At 41.5% G+C, this 19363-nt stretch overlaps 2 protein-coding genes across 5 annotated transcripts in view; both read left to right on the top strand.

Moving 5' to 3' along the window:
• Window positions 1–1744, top strand: part of LOC124883489 (ubiquitin-associated and SH3 domain-containing protein B-like) — a 54684-nt gene extending 52940 nt beyond the window's left edge. For both annotated transcript variants that reach the window (XM_047390599.1, XM_047390598.1), the window contains exon 14: window positions 390–1744. In XM_047390599.1, the coding sequence (XP_047246555.1) occupies window positions 390–527 (138 nt within the window). In that variant the 3' untranslated portion in view covers window positions 528–1744. The remainder of the gene's footprint in view (window positions 1–389) is intronic.
• A 9623-nt stretch (window positions 1745–11367) lies between these two features.
• On the top strand, window positions 11368–18513 carry LOC124884486 (uncharacterized protein DDB_G0284459-like). 3 transcript variants are annotated; one of them, XM_047392422.1, is made up of 5 exons: window positions 11368–11459; window positions 12531–13226; window positions 13313–13449; window positions 13534–13584; window positions 17171–18513. In XM_047392422.1, exons 2-5 carry the CDS (start codon window positions 12640–12642, stop codon window positions 18007–18009), a joined length of 1614 nt encoding a protein of 537 aa, XP_047248378.1. In that variant the 5' UTR covers window positions 11368–11459; window positions 12531–12639; the 3' UTR covers window positions 18010–18513. The 3 variants fall into 3 exon arrangements, with proteins under 3 accessions (XP_047248378.1, XP_047248376.1, XP_047248377.1); XM_047392420.1 differs by having other exon boundaries at window positions 13310–13449; window positions 17171–18509; XM_047392421.1 differs by having other exon boundaries at window positions 11372–11438; window positions 13310–13449; window positions 17171–18509.
• Window positions 18514–19363: the final 850 nt, after the last annotated feature.

Genomic DNA, 19363 nt, shown 5'->3' with positions numbered 1-19363 from the left:
GAAATCTTAGAGTTGAGGTAAAGATCCACGTTCACTACAGAGTACCCCCATAAACTGCAGTTTTAGTCATGCTAGCTGCACTAATTGTGCTAATCACTTATATATAAGATGTGAAAGGAAGACTGAAATTCAAGCCCCTCATTTTGTCTTTGTTTTAAAATAATGAAACTGTTCTACAGCTATTGCTATCTTATTACCAACTGGGATGTCTTCTTATATTATAGTTTTCAAAGGAAAATAGGGATTTGCTCAAATTACTATCACACTGTTGACAAAAACCTGGGATTAGGTATTGGCCACAAAATACAATTTAATTGGCAGTAGTGGTGGAAATAAATTTTAAATAAAAACAAAGCCAGAAATAATGATCTTCTCTGCTTGGTCCTCAGATTCCCTACTTGGGCTTCTGTGCCAGTGAAGAACAGGGAGAAACAGGAATGTGGCAGTTAGTGGACCCTCCTATCCTGCCTCTAACTCATGGACCCAACCACTCCTTTGACTGGAAGGAGACACTTCTGCAAGAATGACATCTGCCCGCTCCAAGCCCATCACAATGCTCTCTCTGCACTCCCACAGACTGCAGCGTCGCAATTCATAGCTGGGACCCCTACACCCAATTTTTTTCTTTTCAGCTTGTATATCGGCTGGTGATTCTGCCAGCAGAGAAACAGTGTTTCCTGTCTGTACATGAGAAGCAAAGTAACAGCAGTGGACTGGATTACATCTTCAGGAATCAGCAAATGTTCACCTTCAAATGGCATTCTGGGAAGACTTAGAAAGAAGTCTGTTTGAAAGTATCAATAGGTTTCACCATTCTGTGTGGGAGATCTGATGTCAGCAAAATCTCTGAAACTTGGTCAAATTAACATTACAACCATGTTATGTACTACATCCCATGTGCATTTATGCTAAAGCATGTTAGCAGGCTAATATGCTAATTTAATGTCGAAGGATAAACATAGGTTTTTCATAGATTGAAAGATAAAGCAGAACATATGCATATGTACCACCAAAAATCTATTGTCTCCACATGTGTGTGTGTGTGTGTTGAAATGCACACATTTTGTTTTGTTTCGTGTCCTGGGAGCTTTGGCAAATGAAGACGTGTCTGGTTGCTTGCAGTGTCAGGCCAGATCTCCTCTACAAAACGGGGAAGATTCCTCCTGTTGCATAACTGATGACTTAATGACATGACAGACAGGTTCAAGCAACAAAGTGGACATGCCGCAACAGTTAAAAGAAATTAGAATGTATCTTTTCCTGTTCTGTGTTGTGGCAGTAGGTCCAGTTATGCAAAACACCAAGGTCGACATTTCCTCAACTTCCTTAACTTCATCTGCGTAGAGTTTTGTTTTGGACTTTGATTCTGTAAACATCTGTTAAGAGATAAAATATAAGGAGACTGAGGAACCCTTCAGATGATGGTGTAAGCAGCGGGGCTTTCCGACACAGATCCAAGAAAACTGTTTGAACTGTAAGCTTGCAGAGCTTAAATGAGTTCATCAGTGACTGCACTGATGCTGCTGGCACAGTGCGATTCTTCAAGATCTCTCTATGTTGGGTTTTCAGGAGGTAATAGAACCTTCTGCAACGTGTTTAGTGTATTTTAAAGTAAAACACAATTTGACAGCACATGTTGTACTTAGTGATAATCATCCAGTAGCATCTTTATTCTGGGCCAGCAGCAAATATTGTGTTAGCGACTGGAGTAGCTGTAATCATATATAAAGAAAGGTCTTCCGGTTTTATCTTTATTTATTTTTAAGCATTGCTTTTAGGAAAAATGTGAAAAAAACAAAAAATTTTACACCATGCAAGAATTCAGGAACAAGTGTCTCAGGCGTTGACTGCATTTAACACAGGTATTTCTGCAGCTTTGCATTAACTGACTGACTGAAATGTTTTGCCTCCAAGAATTTCTGCAATGTCTCCTTATGCTCCTCACATCCCGACTGCAGAAGGTCCAAACATCCTGTTTTCACTTGTTTAGGGAGGTGAACCCCCAGTTCCTCCTTTTTTTATTTTTTTAACATCAACTCCGGCGAAAAGAGTAATATCATTAGCCTCATAGCATAATTGCGTAGGTCATATTTTGGCAAATATTGTGATGGGGGGTCTACGTTCCTAACCTCACCTATGGCCATGAACTTTGGGTCATGACCGAAAGAATGAGATCCAGGATACAAGCGACTGAAATGAGCTTCCTCCATAGGGTGGCCGGGCACTCCCTTAGAGACAAGGTGAAGAGCTCGGCCATCCAGGAGGGGCTCGGAGTAGAGCCGCTGCTCCTCCACATTGAGAGGAGCCAGTTGAGGTGGCTCGGGCATCTATACCGGATGCCTCCTGGACGCCTTCCTCGGGAGGTGTTCCAGGCACGTCCCACCGGGAGGAGGCCCAGGGGACAGTCCAGGACACGCTGGAGGGACTATGTCTCTCGGCTGGCCTGGGAATACTATATTTTCCCCCCGGAGGAGCTGGAGGAGGTGTCTGGGGAGAGGGAAGTCTGGGCCTCTCTACTGAGTCTGCTGCCCCTGCAACCCGGTCCCAGATGAAGCAGAAGACGACAAGTACAACAAGTGATGGGGGTACAGAGAGGGGATCACAGAGGTTAAAACTGAAAAAAAAAAAAAAAAAAACTTGTAACTGGTTAATTGTGGCATCAGTACAGATGAAAGCATGAAGGAGAGGTGACTATGTCCTGGCAGTTCATTAAAATAAAACCAGATAGTTACCATCCACAAGCCAAAGAAGGGCTAATGATGACACCAGTGTAATGCTATTTACTGTATTTGACTGAGAAGCACAAACTGGGTCCAGCACCAGGGCCATATCACCACTTTGCTGTATTTTTATGTTAAACATAATCATAACTAGGTGCTCAGATTGCAAGAGAGTCTTGTTAGGTGTTGGCTTGACCTTCATACATCCCTGTTAGTGTTATTGTTTCCACAGAAGGTGATACTTCAAATTTTTCAAAGTGAGCTTCTGTGATATTTATTAATAGTTATTGTTCCCATACTTGTTGCAGAAAGACACCATATAACTGTGACTTTGTGGAAGAGTGAAGATATTCTCAGAGTGGTGGAAAGCTAACAGCTAGCTATGTTTGTGTCCCCGTTTTTGCTAAACTTAGCCATTTGAAACAGCTCAAACTGAAAATATTTATACGAGCGATATAAAATGTCTGCACATTTACATGGCCCTCAAGTTTATCACTGTTAACCAAAAGTGTAGATATTCCTACACAAAATTAGCAAAATCCAAAAGTTGAATCCACTCTTGGTGGACTCTCCATGGAAACAACTGAGAAAACAGTAAGAAACTTGAAGGTCCATAGTTTGGAGAAAGATATCGGAAAAAAATTTTTTTAAGTGCATTTTGAAGTGGATTGTGAAAACACGTATCTCTAATCTGTTTTTTTCATTAGCTTCCACCAACACTGTTTTTGTGTGTTTTTCCAAAAGTATACCAAAACATGCTGTAGAGTTTCATGGAAACACAATAAAGGCAAAAGTATGTGAGTATACACAAACCAGGCAGCCTCTGACTAAAAAGCAACACCCCTCTGCAGTGAGCATAGTTGCAGGTTGAAGCAATCCACTTGTCTTCCTCTGACTGTTAAAGCCTGTTAAAACATAAAACCGTCAAAGAAAATGTATTTCAGTGTTTCACACAATACCAGTTTCAGTTGTTCCCCAAGTGTGCATCGGCACCTAAGCAGTCAGGCAATTTATGTTCCTGTTATTGTGGCTGCACCCCCCATATGTCCTGACAACAGTAATAAAGTTTTCCTCATCCCTCCAATTCAAATCTCCATATAAACCCTCATGGTGTTCTTAATAATTTCGCAAGTAATACCCCTCCTCGAAATCTTTACCTTGTTATGCTGCTGTTTACCATTGAGGCTGTGTTCCACTCACACCACATCTCCCTCCAATGACCTTAGGTTATTGTTTGGCTATTTCCATGTATGTCATGTTTTGGTTCCTTTTTCAAAAAAACGAGTGCACTAACTTTTTGAGTGTCAAAATTTTATTCAAGACCAAACATACACAAAACATTGAAAGGTGAAATAAGACCTTCAGCAGTGATTTGTTGTGAAAGTGTAAACGGTTAACATCCAGTTAAATATATTGGATTTTGGATATTGTTTTGAATAGCTAAAATGAGGGTACTTCTAAGATGCACACCGCCTACCCCTGTGGATTTCTTCACTTTTACACATTGTCACTCTAATATGACATCTGCCTACTACTATTACAGATACAAGCTTAACAGAACCTCATTTCTAAATCCAAAATATCCCTTTTAATAGCTGTCCTGTTTGTTGAATGGAAAACTTACATGATGCTTGTCTGCAGAAAAGGGGCACATTCATTTATACCACAAACCTCAAGAAGGAAAAGAAGAGAGCCATGTTAAGGAGAGGAAGAAGCCATATTGACCTGCGTTTCTTATTTATTATCTGAACATATCATCAAATGTGTACAGCGAATAAGTTAAAGTTCCTTCCTTTCAAGCCAAAATATATCTGTTAATGTGTAATTTAAGGTGAAGTGTGGATATGTGTGCAGTTTCTGACGTTTTTTTTGTTCACTTTAATAAATTCGCAGCTATAAGAGAAATGCTGCTTAAAAAATAGCTTCCATGTTCTCATATATGGAGAACTCTGTAGAGAAGTAGGGCCAATTCAAGATTTTTTTGTGACAATCTTCATTTGGTGTTTAAGTTGTATTTTTGATGCAAATGCTATGAAAATAAGCGTTCTTATTTCCTCAGCAATAACTTTTAAAACAAAAGGGTATCCATCCTTAATTTTTATTCACTGGCTTTGGATCTAAAAGTAATTTGACAGTGGGATGATCTTGTCTTTCTTTCTAGTTGGGATATTTCAGTCATTATTTCTGTTACAAACATAAATATATCAACATCCTGCTTTTAAATAAAGGAGAACATCATTCTTTGGATACCGAAAACCCCTGACTTCCATTTCTTGATTTCAAAATAAACCATATTAATATTGAAACAATGGGAAAATATTTTTCATAAATGTTTTTAAAATGACTCATAATGCCAACCTTCACCTGACACACTAAAAAATCCTTCATAGAACCCCCTACACTAGAAAAATGATGTTTCAAATGGGTTTTTCACTAACCAACACAAGTCCAAACTGCATGGGAGATTTTTTTGATGACTATCTTCATGCTCTCTGGCACTATACTTGGCTTCTGGCTAAAACTATGTGAACATCAACATGCCTAGAGCATACAGTTCCAGTCTGCCCCTCAGTTTGCCTTCTTGGGGACATCACAAAAGTAGATTTGGAAACAAATAGATGCCATATCCTTCTTGCAGGTCTAAAAGAACAAAAAAAAAAAACAATACTTGCTCTTGGGTGTCTCCCCTGCTTGGTGCCTGGCGGTCTTGGTGCCGGCAGTTGGTGAGAGCCCTGCGGGCCCTGGGCTGTCAATTCCCAGGCTTGGCCTGCATGGCTGGGGGTAGAGGTGTGGCTGGGTCGGGGGGTTTAGTGCCCTGCTTTTCACTCTGTGCCTCTTCGACCTGGAGGTTGCTGCACCTGTGCCTTGTTGACGACCTACTTCTGTGCTGGGTGCATGGCTGACCTAAGGCAATGCTTTATGTCTGGCTGCCTAGGACTGCTGCTGCCTTCTGGACCTGGGTCTACCTGCCCTTTGCTGCTCTTAGGTGCTGTGGATTGCAATCCCTCTATTGTTCCCACCACACTTTCAAATGTACACTTTAAGGGGAGAAAGTCGTACTCAGACATACCCACTCAACACACACTTCACATATGCCTACCCACCATCTCACTCACACACACACACACACACACACACACACACACACAATTACTCAAATTGGTTGAAGGTCTTACAAACACAGGTTACTATTACTTCAATGTGGCCAGCCAACATCAATGGAAGGCTGGCTGGTTATGTCACCTTTTCACTCATGAAAGTTGGTTCGTTTTGTCCCTGACGATAACTGACGATTTCCCAAGTAATTTTTTTATAAGCTCCTCATAGTCTACTGTCAGGAAATGTGTTTTTTTTTGACACCAGTAAGTCACACTTACCATCAGGAGGTCACGTAGAGTTGTTTAATTCAGGAACATACAGGGGTTAGACAATGAAACTGAAACACCTGTCATTTTAGTGTGGGAGGATTCATGGCTAAATTGGACCAGCCTGGTAGCCATTCTTCATTGATTGCACATTGCACCAGTAAGAGCAGAGTGTGAAGGTTCAATTAGCAGGGTAAGAGCACAGTTTTGCCCAAAATATTGAAATGCACACAACATTATGGGTGACATACCAGAGTTCAAAAGAGGACAAATTGTTGGTGCACGTCTTGCTGGCGCATCTGTGACCAAGACAGCAAGTCTTTGTGATGTATCAAGAGCCACGATATCCAGGGTAATGTCAGCATACCACCAAGAAGGACGAACCACATCCAACAGGATTAACTGTTGACGCAAGAGGAAGCGGTCTGAAAGGGATGTTCGGGTGCTAACCGGGATTGTATCCAAAAAACATAAAACCACGGCTTCCCAAATCACAGCAGAATTAAATGTGCACCTCAACTCTCCTGTTTCCACCAGAACTGTCCGTTGGGAGCTCCACAGGGTCAATATACACGGCCGGGCTGCTATAGCCAAACCTTTGGTCACTCATGCCAATGCCAAACGTTGGTTTCAATGGTGCAAGGAGCGCAAATCTTGGGCTGTGGACAATGTGAAACATGTATTGTTCTCTGATGAGTCCACCTTTAGTGTTTTCCCCACATCTGGGAGAGTTACGGTGTGGAGAAGCCCCAAAGAAGCGTACCACCCAGACTGTTGCATGCCCAGAGTGAAGCATGGGGGTGGATCAGTGATGGTTTGAGCTGCCACATCATGGCATTCCCCTGGTCCAATACTTGTGCTAGATGGGCGCGTCACTGCCAAGGACTACCGAACCATTCTTGAGGACCATGTGCATCCAATGGTTCAAACATTGTATCCTGAAGGCGGTGCCGTGTATCAGGATGACAATGCACCAATACACACAGCAAGACTGGTGAAAGATTGGTTTGATGAACATGAAAGTGAAGTTGAACATCTCCCATGGCCTGCACAGTCACTAGATCTAAATAGTATTGAGCCACTTTGGGGTGTTTTGGAGGAGCGAGTCAGGAAACGTTTTCCTCCACCAGTATCACGTAGTGACCTGGCCACTATCCTGCAAGAAGAAGGGCTTAAAATCCCTCTGACCACTGTGCAGGACTTGTATATGTCATTCCCAAGACGAATTGACGCTGTATTGGCTGAAAAGGAGGCCCTACACCATACTAATAAATTATTGTGGTCTAAAACCAGGTGTTTCACTTTCATTGTCCAACCCCTGTATCTCACCTTGACTAGGATTTCTTGCAGGATAGTGGCCAGGTCACTACATGATACTGGTGGAGGAAAACGTTTCCTGACTCGCTCCTCCAAAACACCCCAAAGTGGCTCAATAATATTTAGATCTGGTGACTGTGCAGGTCATGGAAGATGTTCAACTTCACTTTCATGTTCATCAAACCAATCTTTCACCAGTCTTGTTGTGTGTATTGGTGCATTGTCATCCTGATACACAGCACCGCCTTCAGGATACAATGTTTGAACCATTGGATGCACATGGTCCTCAAGAATGGTTTGGTAGTCCTTGGCAGTGGCGCACCCATCTAGCACAAGTTTTTGACCAAGGGAATGCCATGATATGGCAGCCCAAACCATCACTGATCCACCCCCATGCTTCACTCTGGGCATGCAACAGTCTGGGTGGTACGCTTCTTTGGGGCTTCTCCACACCGTAACTCTCCCAGATGTGGGGAAAACGGTAAAGGTGGACTCATCAGAGAACAATACATGCTTCACATTGTCCACAGCCCAAGATTTGCGCTCCTTGAACCATTGAAACCAACATTTGGCATTGGCATGAGTGACCAAAGGTTTGGCTATAGCAGCCCGGCCGTGTATATTGACCCTGTGGAGCTGCCAACGGACAGTTCTGGTGGAAACAGGAGAGTTGAGGTGCACATTTAATTCTGCCGTGATTTGGGCAGACGTGGTTTTATGTTTTTTGGATACAATCCGGGTTAGCAACCGAACATCCCTTTCAGACAGCTTCCTCTTGCGTCCACAGTTAATCCTGTTGTATGTGGTTCGTCCTTCTTGGTGGTATGCTGACATTACCATGGATACCGTGGCTCTTGATACATCACAAAGACTTGCTGTCTTGGTCACAGATGCGCCAGCAAGACGTGCACCAACAATTTGTCCTCTTTTGAACTCTGGTATGTCACCCATAATGTTGTGTGCATTTCAATATTTTGGGCAAAACTGTGCTCTTACCCTGCTAATTGAACCTTCACACTCTGCTCTTACTGGTGCAATGTGCAATCAATGAAGACTGGCTACCAGGCTGGTCCAATTTAGCCATGAAACCTCCCACACTAAAATGACAGGTGTTTTAGTTTCATTGTCCAACCCCTGTATATACACAATATCTTGTCTGTAATCTCATGCTTTTCCGATTGAAGCTTCAAGGACCAAAGCTCCTGGCTGTACTGGTTTATATTGGTTTGTTTTGGTTTGTTCACATCATCAGTCTCATATATGTGTAAATGAGCTTCTGTGTTTAGGTTGAGACACCAGTGCTTTCATTGAGTTTCACCTTTTCTACCTGCACTGACCATTATGCAACCTTGCACAGTATAAAATGTGTTTTAGTTGGTGAAAATCTGTTTGCACGTTGTGTCTAACTTAGATGAAAGTACTTAGGGTCCTGTCAGAAGGGGGACAATTTAATTAAATGGGTTCAGGTCACTGACAGTTTGGGTCAGACAAGAGGGTTTAGTATTTTAGCAATTGAGAAAAACTATAAATTAGTTGAACTTCAGACTTTATTTTGTCATGCAAAGTGTGTTATGGTGAACGATCATCTTTCTAACATTTGCTTCAAGTTAAACTTTAGCTAAATAACAGTAGCCTGCTGTCCTTAGGGCTTGCAGTTAGGATACAATTTGTGCCTAAAAGGCTGCATCTCTGACTCAACTGCAGAATTTGAGGCCTTGAATCACAAACTAATTTCAGTGTTGTGTTTTCTACCTGAAAGAGATCTGAACTCACGTTAAGAAAGCATTTTAGAAGTGCGGAACCGGAGCAGGGTTTCCTCTGTCCCAAGGAGATCTTCTAAGTCGACAATAAAAGAAAGTGTTTCAGTTTCATTGTCCAACCCCTGTATGTCATATTTTCAAATAGTAAAGGGGACAAACTTTTTATCAGAATCAAAATAAAAGACAATAGACTTTAACACAAAGTTCTCAGATACTAATGTACAATTGAATTAATCAACATGTTAGATTTAAGCATTTTATGACCATTAATATCTAACTATTAAGAGAAATAAACTGATATATGACAAGTGCATGGGTACAAAATGGATTGATGGGTATAAAATTGAAGTAGGAGACGACAAAATGATAATGCATAAGTACAAAATGGGGGTGCCGAATTGACTGAACGCCGATCCAAAAATATTCTTGTGTTAGAGTGGTCCAGTTAAGGTCTCGTCCTAAATCTAATTGACTTGAAAATTGCTGTTTACAGATGCTCTCTAAATCAAACTCTCAAGAAGTTGCAAGTCTGCAGCTGAAGTGGAAGAGTCTACTGACATAACTATAAGATGTATACTCCACAAACATGGATTGTTTTGTTATTAAGCCTTTGTTGAAGGAAAGCCAGAAGAAGACCTAATAGCAACAAGCTGCGTATGGGACACAACAAGATTGGAAATTGTTCTAACAGATGAGACCAAATGTGAACTTTTTTGCTCTACACCCAAAATCCTACACCGAGTGGAAAACTAACTCTGCACACCACCCTGAACCGAGCATCCCCATCTTAAAACATGGTAGCAGCTTCATGCTGTAGGGCATACATTTCTTCAGAATGAACAGGGCACCCTATCATAATCGAGGAGAAGATTAATGGAGCTAAATACATCTTCCAGCAGGAAAACAACCTCAAACACATAGCTCTAGCTACAATGGACACAACCCTAGCTGCCTTTCAGTATTCAACTACGTCTCTTTCCTAGACAAAGCTACTGGCTGAGCTTTGAATGCAACCACTGTATTTGCTGTCTTCCATCCTATAAACTTCAAAATTGGCTCAGAACTTATCCGCTTAGTTGTGTTTCTCTCCTAGATGAAGCCACTAAAGGAGCTATTACTGTCATCAACTTTTTAACTTTTCTTTAACAAAGAAAGAATTCCTGGATTTGTGCTTTTGTGTTTTTGTGTGTGTGTGCTCTGTCTTCTGAAACCCCCAGTTGGTCATGACAGATGGCTGCTCACACTGAGCCTAGTTCTGCTGGGGGTTTCTTCCAGTTAACGGGGAGTTTTCCTTTCCACTGTTGCTACATGCATGCTTGGTATGAGGGAATCCTGCAAAGTCAATAACACAGTGCAACAAACTGTTCACCGTCGCTACATGTTCATCCAGGAGGAGTGAATGCTGCAAGTCAGTGATTTCATGCAATCTGCTGGGTTTCCTTAGATAAAAAACATTTTAACCAATTTAAATAACTGGATTTGACTGCTTTACTTGATAACTAGGATCAGTTGGAATGCATGTGCTTGACTTGGAATCTGTATGATTCGATTGAAATGACCTTTTTTATTAAAGTGTGTTGTGAATCGGTGCTGTATAAATAAACTGTATGGAACTGAACTGTCTAGTCAAACTTACATCCAACTGAGAATCATAGACACTCAGCTCTGACTGAGCTTGAGCAAATTACAACACTGGTAGATACCCCGAAAGATTTGCTGCTGTAGGTCCAGTGTAAGGTGGTTCAACAAACAACTGACTCAAGAGGGCTGCATAGAAAATGCATTTCAAACTGTTAAGATTTGTATTTGTAAAAAAAAAAAATTGTTTTAATGGAAAAGTATGGATTTTTTGTCTGCTTCAAAATTATGTTCTACTTTGTGTTGGTCCACCACATAACATTCCAATAAACTATATTGGAGATTGTGTTTCTAATGTGACGAAATGTTAAAAAATGTTCTAGGAGTACAAGCATACTTTTAGAGATCCCATTCTATGAAGGCAGCGAGCCAGCTGGAGGTAGAGAAGGGTGTTTTATGTCTACTGTAGAAACATAACTTGATGTACCTTAGTGAATGCTTAACGTTTTCACATCAGATACAGTTTAAAAAGTAAATGGAAAACCAAGCCAATAAGAAACACTCAACTGTCACTGAACTCTATTTAGTAAAAGTTCTTTTTGGAATATTTCCTTTTAAAAAGCAAGCAGATGGTAACACTGACAGAAGGGCCTCTGCAAGGCTAAGAGGGAGCAAGTGGGACAGAAAACCTGCAGAAGGTACTGCATCCTGTAACAATGGCAAGTTAATTATTCAAAAAGTCAAATGAGATATTTAGAGTTGGTTAAAAAGAATGTTATTGTACTAACTGAACAGAATTCCAAAGAAATTTAAAGTTATACCCCAAAGAAACATTGGTCGACAAACAACCACCAGCAGCGTGGATGATAGCTTTAGCATAAGCTGTGTCAGTGGAGTGGATTAAACACGAGAGCTAAATTATTCCACAGGCTAATACTATTAGTATTAAACCAATAAGTCTAATATGTTCGAATTTAAAATATTTGTAAGGAAATTTTGGAAAGCTCCTGTGCACAATTCTCTGCTGTTATATATGCTATGCTAAGTATTTGCTAACAGATGAAAGTTTTGAGTAAAGCTTGGAGTGAGACGTGGGACAGACCATCTGAAACCAGAACTACTGTTTTTTGCTCACACAAAGTCAGATTTGTCACATTGATGTTTCAGGTGGTTAAAATCTTTATAAAATGAACATGTTTACTCCAAGTCCAGGTACAGGTGTTGATTTTAGACAACCTGTCTGTGATCAGAAGGTTATTGTGCCTTGTGATTAAAGCTTGTTGGTCAGCCTATTGTATGAACGGATACAGAAGTTATTTTAAAAATCTAATTATTTTGGTTCAAACTAAATACTCATGTCTCTGAAAAGGATAAACTACAAATAACAAGGCACGGCTAAGCCCAAAATTACTCATACCCCCAGCCAGTTTAGCTTTGATTTAAAGTAATCTTTTAAGTTTACAAAAATGTTTTTACTAGTAGTAATATTGATGTTTGTGGCCCAGCCAGAGTCCTGACTTGAATCTGAAAGGGAATCTGTGAAGGGAGCTAATTATAAGGGTGATGGCAAAGAGGCCTTCCAACCTAAAAGACATGGAGCTCATCGCCAAAGATAACTTATCAAAATGCCAGCAGAAACATGCATGAACAGCAACTATAAAAAGGGTTTGATGGCTGTAATACCAATAAAAATGATTGAATTGATTAGTGGGAAGGGTACACATATTGTTAATTGTTTTTTTTTTGTTTTATTGATACTCCTTTTACATTGCTTTATAATTTCTTGACAGATTCCAGCCTCATTTTCTATCATAATTTTAAATCTAACTCTACCATACTGACGCGTTCTGTGGTTCAGCAACATGTTTGGCTTAATCTGAGCCTTAGGAGCCTCACATCATGACTCATGCTGCTGATGTGGACATGGAGCTTCCTAACTGGCCCATAGCTCCAGACGGCTACATCCCCAACTCTGTGATCAGGAACTGGAAGAGGAAAGGAAAACAGCAGAGTAAGCCAGACTTTTGGGATGACTTCTTTAATGCCAATCACTTAGATGAGGATGCAACAAGCGATGCAACAAGCAATGCAACAAGCGATGCAACAAGCAATGCAACAAGTGATAAAACTGCGAGAAATATCTTGTTTGTAGCATTTGAAGATGGAGAGGAAGAAATTACACTTGAGGCAAAAAGGAAGAGGAGTGAAAAGGGTGATAAAACAAACAAGAATGAGGACAATAAACAGAATGCAAAGGAAGGGATAAAAGGAAAAGGAAGGGATAAAATGAAAGTCAAGGAAAGAATTGGTGCATTTAAACCAAGAATGCATCAGAGGAAAGAAGAGGGAGAGTGTGTTTTCCAGAAGTTGCTTGATATCCAGGTGGAGAGTAGTCTGAGTAAGAACCGGAAGGTTTCAACTGAAAAACGTCTGGTGCCTCAGAAAAGAGAGATCAGCTTAAATCTGAAAAACACTGACAGCTTCGTGTGAGTAATCAAGCTGATTCATGGTTTTAATACCACAGATAGGCTAAAATGCAAACTACAATACATGTGTTTGTGTATGATAGAAGTTCCAGACCAGGAAGTGTTGAGATTATGTCTCATACACAACAGAGAGAGCTGCAGGACAAAACAGAGCTTTGTGAAGACATCACACCTCCACTTCAATTTCTCTCCAAACCCAAACAACCCAGCACCATACCTAGAGGTCCAATGGCTTCATGTTCATATGTAGGAATGTGTATTAATGGTTCAATACACAGGAAATGTCTGTTTATTTTTACTTTTGCAGAGTGGCTGACGTCTCCTCTGGGGTCTGCAGAGGCTGCCATCTCAAAGCAAGGTGACTATTACCAAGTTTTCTGTCAGTGCAGCATTACATTGGGTATATATAGAGAATCCTCTCATATGACTTGTGTGCCATCACAGCATAAAGCTGACATTAAAGCATAAAACAACAGCTAATCTTAATTATGGCACATCAGACATTATCTGGGCTGTATAGGGTTAATTTCTGAGGACATATTGGGAAATTAAAAATAATTAAAATACAACTCCCTGCAAAGCATTCTTACCCCTTAAGCTTTTGCACATTTTGGTCGCATAAAATCTTCAAACTTCGGTGTAGTTTATTGGGAATTTTGTGTGAGAGACCAAGGCAAAGTAGAGCATAAGGAAGAAGCTCACAGCAGTGGAGATTGGGCGCGGTACAGGCAGGCCAGGAACAAACTAACAAAAGAGATCAAAGCAGCTAAGAGAAGCTACAGTGAGAAGCTTAAGAACAGCCTTTCTACTGGTGATACTTCGGCTGTATGGACTGGTCTGAGAAACCTGACTGCCTACAAGAGCCCCTCCACCCATCCTGAACAGAGTCGTCTCCTGGCCAACCGTCTGCAGACATGACAAGAAGCCATTCACACCTCAAATCATCCCCTCTACATCCCATTCAGGAACAAATTCCTCCCATAAAGCAACCAACCCCCCACCATCAGATCCTCTGCCTGCACTAAAGATCTCCGAGGAAGAGGTAAACAGGCTCTTTCAGCGCATGAAAACAAAGAAAGCTGGAGGACCTGATAACGCCTCCCCATCATGTCTGAAAGCCTGCGCACATCAACTTGCTCCGATCTTCACAAGGATCTTCAACAAGTCACTGGAGAAATGTGAGGTCCCCTCCTGCCTCAAACGATCCACCATCATCCCGGTTCCCAAGAAACCCACCATCGTAGGATTAAATGACTACAGGCCTGTAGCCCTGACGTCTGTGGTCATGAAGTCCTTTGAGCGGCTGGTGTTGAAGCACCTGAAAGACATCACAGGCCCCCTGCTGGACCCCCTGCAATTTGCTTACCGAGCAAACAGGTCGGCAGATGATGCGGTTAACTTAGGTCTACACTTCATCCTGCAACACCTCGACCGTCCAGGGACGTACGCCAGGATCCTGTTTGTAGACTTCAGCTCGGCCTTCAACACTATCATACCAGACATCCTCCACCAGAAGCTCACCCAGCCTCCACCTGTCAGTGGATCAACAGCTTCCTGACAGACCGACAGCAGCAGGTGAGACTGGGGAGCATCTTCTCCCTATCCAGATCAATAAGTACTGGTGCCCCCCAGGGGTGTGTTCTATCCCCAATCCTCTTCTCTCTGTACACAAATGACTGCACCTCATCGGACTCGTCCGTGAAACTCCTGAAGTTTGCAGACGACACCACTGTCATTGGACTGATCCAGGACGGTGATGAGTCTGCATACAGACAGCAGGTGGATCGGCTGGTACACTGGTGCGGTCAGAACTACCTTGAACTCAACCCACTCAAGACTGTGGAAATGGTGGTGGACTTTCGGAGAACACCACCCCCATACACTCCCCTCACCATCCTCAACAACACTGTGTCGGCCCTGGACCACTTCGGGTTCTTAGGAACCACCATCTCTGAGGACCTGAGATGGTCTTCACACATAGACACTGTTCAGAAGAAGGCCCAGCAGAGACTGTACATCCTGAGGTAACTCAAGAAGTTCAACCTTCCACAGGAGCTGCTGGTCATCTTCTACACTGCCATCATTCAGTCTGTCCTGTCTTCATCCATCTCAGTGTGGTTTGGCTCATCCACAAAACAGGACAGGTCCAGACTGCAACGAATAATCAGGACTGCAGAGAGAATAATCAGAGCTGACCTTCCCTCCATCCAGGACTTATACAGGTCTAGGGTCAAGAAAAGAGCTGCCAAAATCTCTGCCGACTCCACACACCCTGCGCATAAACTGTTTAGAGTTTTACCTTCAGGCCGCCGCTACAGAGCACTGTTTACTAAAACCAGCTGCCACAAAGACAGTTTCTTCCCCCAGGCTGTTTCTCTGATGAACATTCAATAGAGTACAGAACAACAGCATACAGATGTTGCAAATGCACCTTTTTTATTAGATATGTGTATATTGTACATTGTAAATTGTAAATTTGTATATTCTGTAATGCAAAAACAGAACAAAAGAGCAAAGTGTACCGGAGTCAAATTCCTTGTTTGTATGCACAAACTTGGCAATAAAGTTGATTCTGATTCTGATTCTGATTCGTCTTTTGGAGTCTGTCTCCATATTTCTTTTTTATTGTTTTTTGGTGCTATAACTTTTGTTGAGATTTGAATTTACCATAGGGAACTTCCTGAAGGGATCAATAAAGAGTCTGCCAGCCAACCAACCAGCTTTGCATCTGGATGAGAAAACCTTTCCCTATTCTTTTTAACAAAAAAACTCAAGCTCATCAGATGGAAGATGGGAGCTTCTGTCAACATCAATGTTCAAGTCTCAATTTGCTTTAGATCTGGACCATTCTAACATATTTAAACCATTCTGTTGTAGCTCCGGTTGTATGTTTAGAGTTGTTGTTGTCTCTTAAACCCGTAGCAGTTCTCTCTCCCTGCCAAAGAAACGTGTTTTACCGTAACGATGCTGTGTTCAGGGTGATGTTCAGTTCTAGTTTTCTACTAAACAAGTTGAGTTTTCATCTCATCTGCGGGGCCATTTCCCCCAAATGCATGCTGTGTCCTCTGCATGACTTCTTCTTGATTTCTTTTTATATTGTTTTTTTTCTCCCTCACCACATAAAGGTCAGATATGGGGAGTACAGATTCTCACACCTGGTCTGTGAATCTTTGCAGCTCCTCTAGAGTTACCATGGCCCTTTTAGCTGCTATGATTATTGCTCAACGTACCCGACTGAAAAGACCTCGGTGACTGTAGAATCTGTTAAAAACCCATCTCTTTTCCCTTTGACTGATTGAGCACGAGAGGTGAAATAGTTCTTTGACGTTTTGATTATTGCTTCTTTTCATTTTTTAGAGTTTTATTCCATATGATATTTTATGGTTGTTGGTGAAATTATGAAGCAGTTTGGTCTATGCTATATACATAAATTTAACATTATATTTGTTATTCAGGTGACTTAGGTGACTATTGATCGCACATGATTTTTTAGGGCTATTAGAGAAAAAGGGTCTGAATATAAATGCCTGCCACACTGCTAAGATTTTTATCTGAAATAAAATCACTGTATCACTTTTCTTCCATCCCATTTACATACTATTTTGTGTTGGCCTGTAACATAAAATTCCCCACCAAAAAAATACCCAAATATACAAAGTTTATGGTTCTAATGTGAGAAATTCTGTGAAAACATTGATTTTAACGAGCTTTTAAAAAGGGAAGACATTTGGCTTGTGACCCAGTGTACAACCACGGCCATCAGGGAACAGTGTATGGAAATATCTGGTTTCAACTGTACCACTGAAATAATTGTCCGTAACGCTCTGAGAACTTTGGACATTTTTTCATATCAAAGTGTGACACTTTGATATGAAAAATGTTTATGAACTCTGTATAACATAAATAAATATTCCTTCATTTCCTTAACTTTGTGTTTCATTTAGCTTCACATCCTCAAACTGTAAACCAACAAACACAACTCAATGCCACCGCACCTCCTCTACCAAAGTCTCCTCCCTCAAGTCCAGAGGGTCACCAACCTCCACCAGACGTTTGCATCCCAGAGTGGTCTCCAGCTCAGCATCCCAGTATCCTGCTGTCTGCTGCTAAATATGACAACATCAAGAACCAGTCCGAGCTGGCCCTCAATCTGCAAGTCTTAGCCCTCTTTAAACGTTTTAAAGTCCACCCTCCAACATTCTCTCCTCAGAGCAAAAGACCTGGTTTTATTCCTACAGATGGTCTCTCTTCGCCATTTGCTTACATCTCTGCAGGATTACATGGACAGACCAGGAATCTCAGAGCCGCTGCTCCATTTATTGTTCCATTGGCCACTATTCACCGCCAGCAGCACAGCAACATCCAGCCTGAAAGGCCAAGTCCTTCATGCCCTGGTGATAACCAGCTGACTCCTCAGTTCCGCTATCCTATCAGAGACAGCGCCAACAGGCCTATGCCTGAGTGGAGGAAGACCCTCCACCAATTGGTCTCTCTTCAGGGTTTCCATTCTTCACAGGCAGCAGGGCGTTTTGCTGCAGGGCACCCACAGGAGCCTCCCCGCGCATCACAACCTCCAGTAACCATCCCCGTACTCCAGCGCGGTCAAGCCGAACCATCCCAAAGAGTGATGCAGAAGATCGCGTTAAAAGAAAGCACAGAGCCGACCCACCGTTGCTTTACCCAAGTATTCCCTTTGGCTGCTCATCAAACCTTCGTCACCTCACATCAATGCGGGAAGACTCGGTATGGAAAGCTGCAGTTTGATTGGACGAGGGGATTTTAGGAGTAAAAGCTAGTGAGGAGGTGGTGTTCATTAAAGTGGAAATTGGTTTGTACAACTTGACGCATGTTTAGCTACTTGTTTTACTTTGTTTATATTTCTTTACCATTTGCCATTTTTGTTAAATGTCACAAAAAGTTGAGGGACAGTTGTAATTAATGGCACATCTTTTTTTTACATCGAGTAGGAGGTTAAATTATGGAATCACCCTGTAACTGTTCCTGACAACCAATATCTGCACAAGCCTAATTATCCACATGAGTCTGCAGTTTAATGCGGGGTGCCTGCAGGTCTCAGTGTGGCTAACGGACAGGAAGCATTACTCCAACAAGAAGGCTGTCAGCTCGAACATGGAGAGGTTTTTAAAACTCAAAGAAGGGAGATGAACACAAAGTGCGGCAGAAGACTGCAGACAACCATGATCTAAAGTACTGTCTTATCAAAACTGATGTTCCATACAACCTTCAAGATAAAATGTTTCTATGGCGTTGCTATGTTCTTACAATCTAAACAGGTAATTTTAAATGCCTCTGGATATGTTAATAATGCTATTTAAAGTGAATGTCTTTGTCCGCTGGTTTAGAACTCAGTAAGCTTTTGAGAAGAGTTTTTCCATTAGAATATTACAGTACACTTTAAAACTGAAACTGGACTTCTGCTTCCAGCCAGAGGAGGATCCTATCATTTGCTTTGGAACTCTTTCTCCATGAAAAAGTGAACATGGTTTAAAAAAAAAATTGTAGGATCTATTTTTCTTTGCAGCTATATAGCGCTGAATCAGAAGGGAGCCAGATACTGACAGACTGACTAAGAGAATCACAGAACCAGCACCAAAAAGAGAACCCAGTCAGAATTAAAGAAAAGCTGCAATCCCCTGAATCTTTGGTGCCGCCGGCCCAGTTCAGCATATAAAGATGACTGACTGCAGGAAACAACCACGTTTGTTGTTGGGGCTGCATTCAGTTCAATTCACAACAAAAATCATTTAAAGGTATTTCACTAAACAAAATAAGGGAATCCAATCATACAGACAGGTTCCCAGTCTATTTCATACATTCCAGTCTGATTCTGGAAATCAAACAATGCAGTCAGGACGAGTTTATGATTCAAAGTTGTGAACATCCAAGGAAACCCAGCAGATTGCATCGAGTCAGAAACAAACATTTCTGTGGCACCTGGTAAATAAAGCAGTTTTGCATGGACTGATTGGTTTATTTTAAATGCATGCTCAAACATTTCACTAACTCACAGTGATCAGTCAGAAGCAGTGGTTTGTGTTGTCACTGAAGATGATTTATCATAACAAAACAAAAAAAAGACATCTTAAACACACTTTATAGACGAATGTTTCTGGCCG

The sequence above is a fragment of the Girardinichthys multiradiatus genome, chromosome 18, assembly GCF_021462225.1.
Source record: "Girardinichthys multiradiatus isolate DD_20200921_A chromosome 18, DD_fGirMul_XY1, whole genome shotgun sequence".
In the NCBI taxonomy this organism is placed as follows: Eukaryota; Metazoa; Chordata; class Actinopteri; order Cyprinodontiformes; family Goodeidae; genus Girardinichthys; species Girardinichthys multiradiatus.
This window is presented reverse-complemented; position numbering and strand designations above follow the sequence as displayed.

Excerpts from the sequence above, each read along its gene's own strand:
- LOC124884486 (XM_047392420.1), top strand. The coding sequence starts at position 12,640 with ATGACTCATGCTGCTGATGTGGACATGGAGCTTCCTAACTGGCCCATA. Across the intron at positions 13,227-13,309 it reads AAAAACACTGACAGCTTCGT|AAGTTCCAGACCAGGAAGTG; the intron begins GTGAGTAATCAA and ends TGTGTATGATAG. Across the intron at positions 13,450-13,533 it reads ACCCAGCACCATACCTAGAG|AGTGGCTGACGTCTCCTCTG; the intron begins GTCCAATGGCTT and ends TTACTTTTGCAG.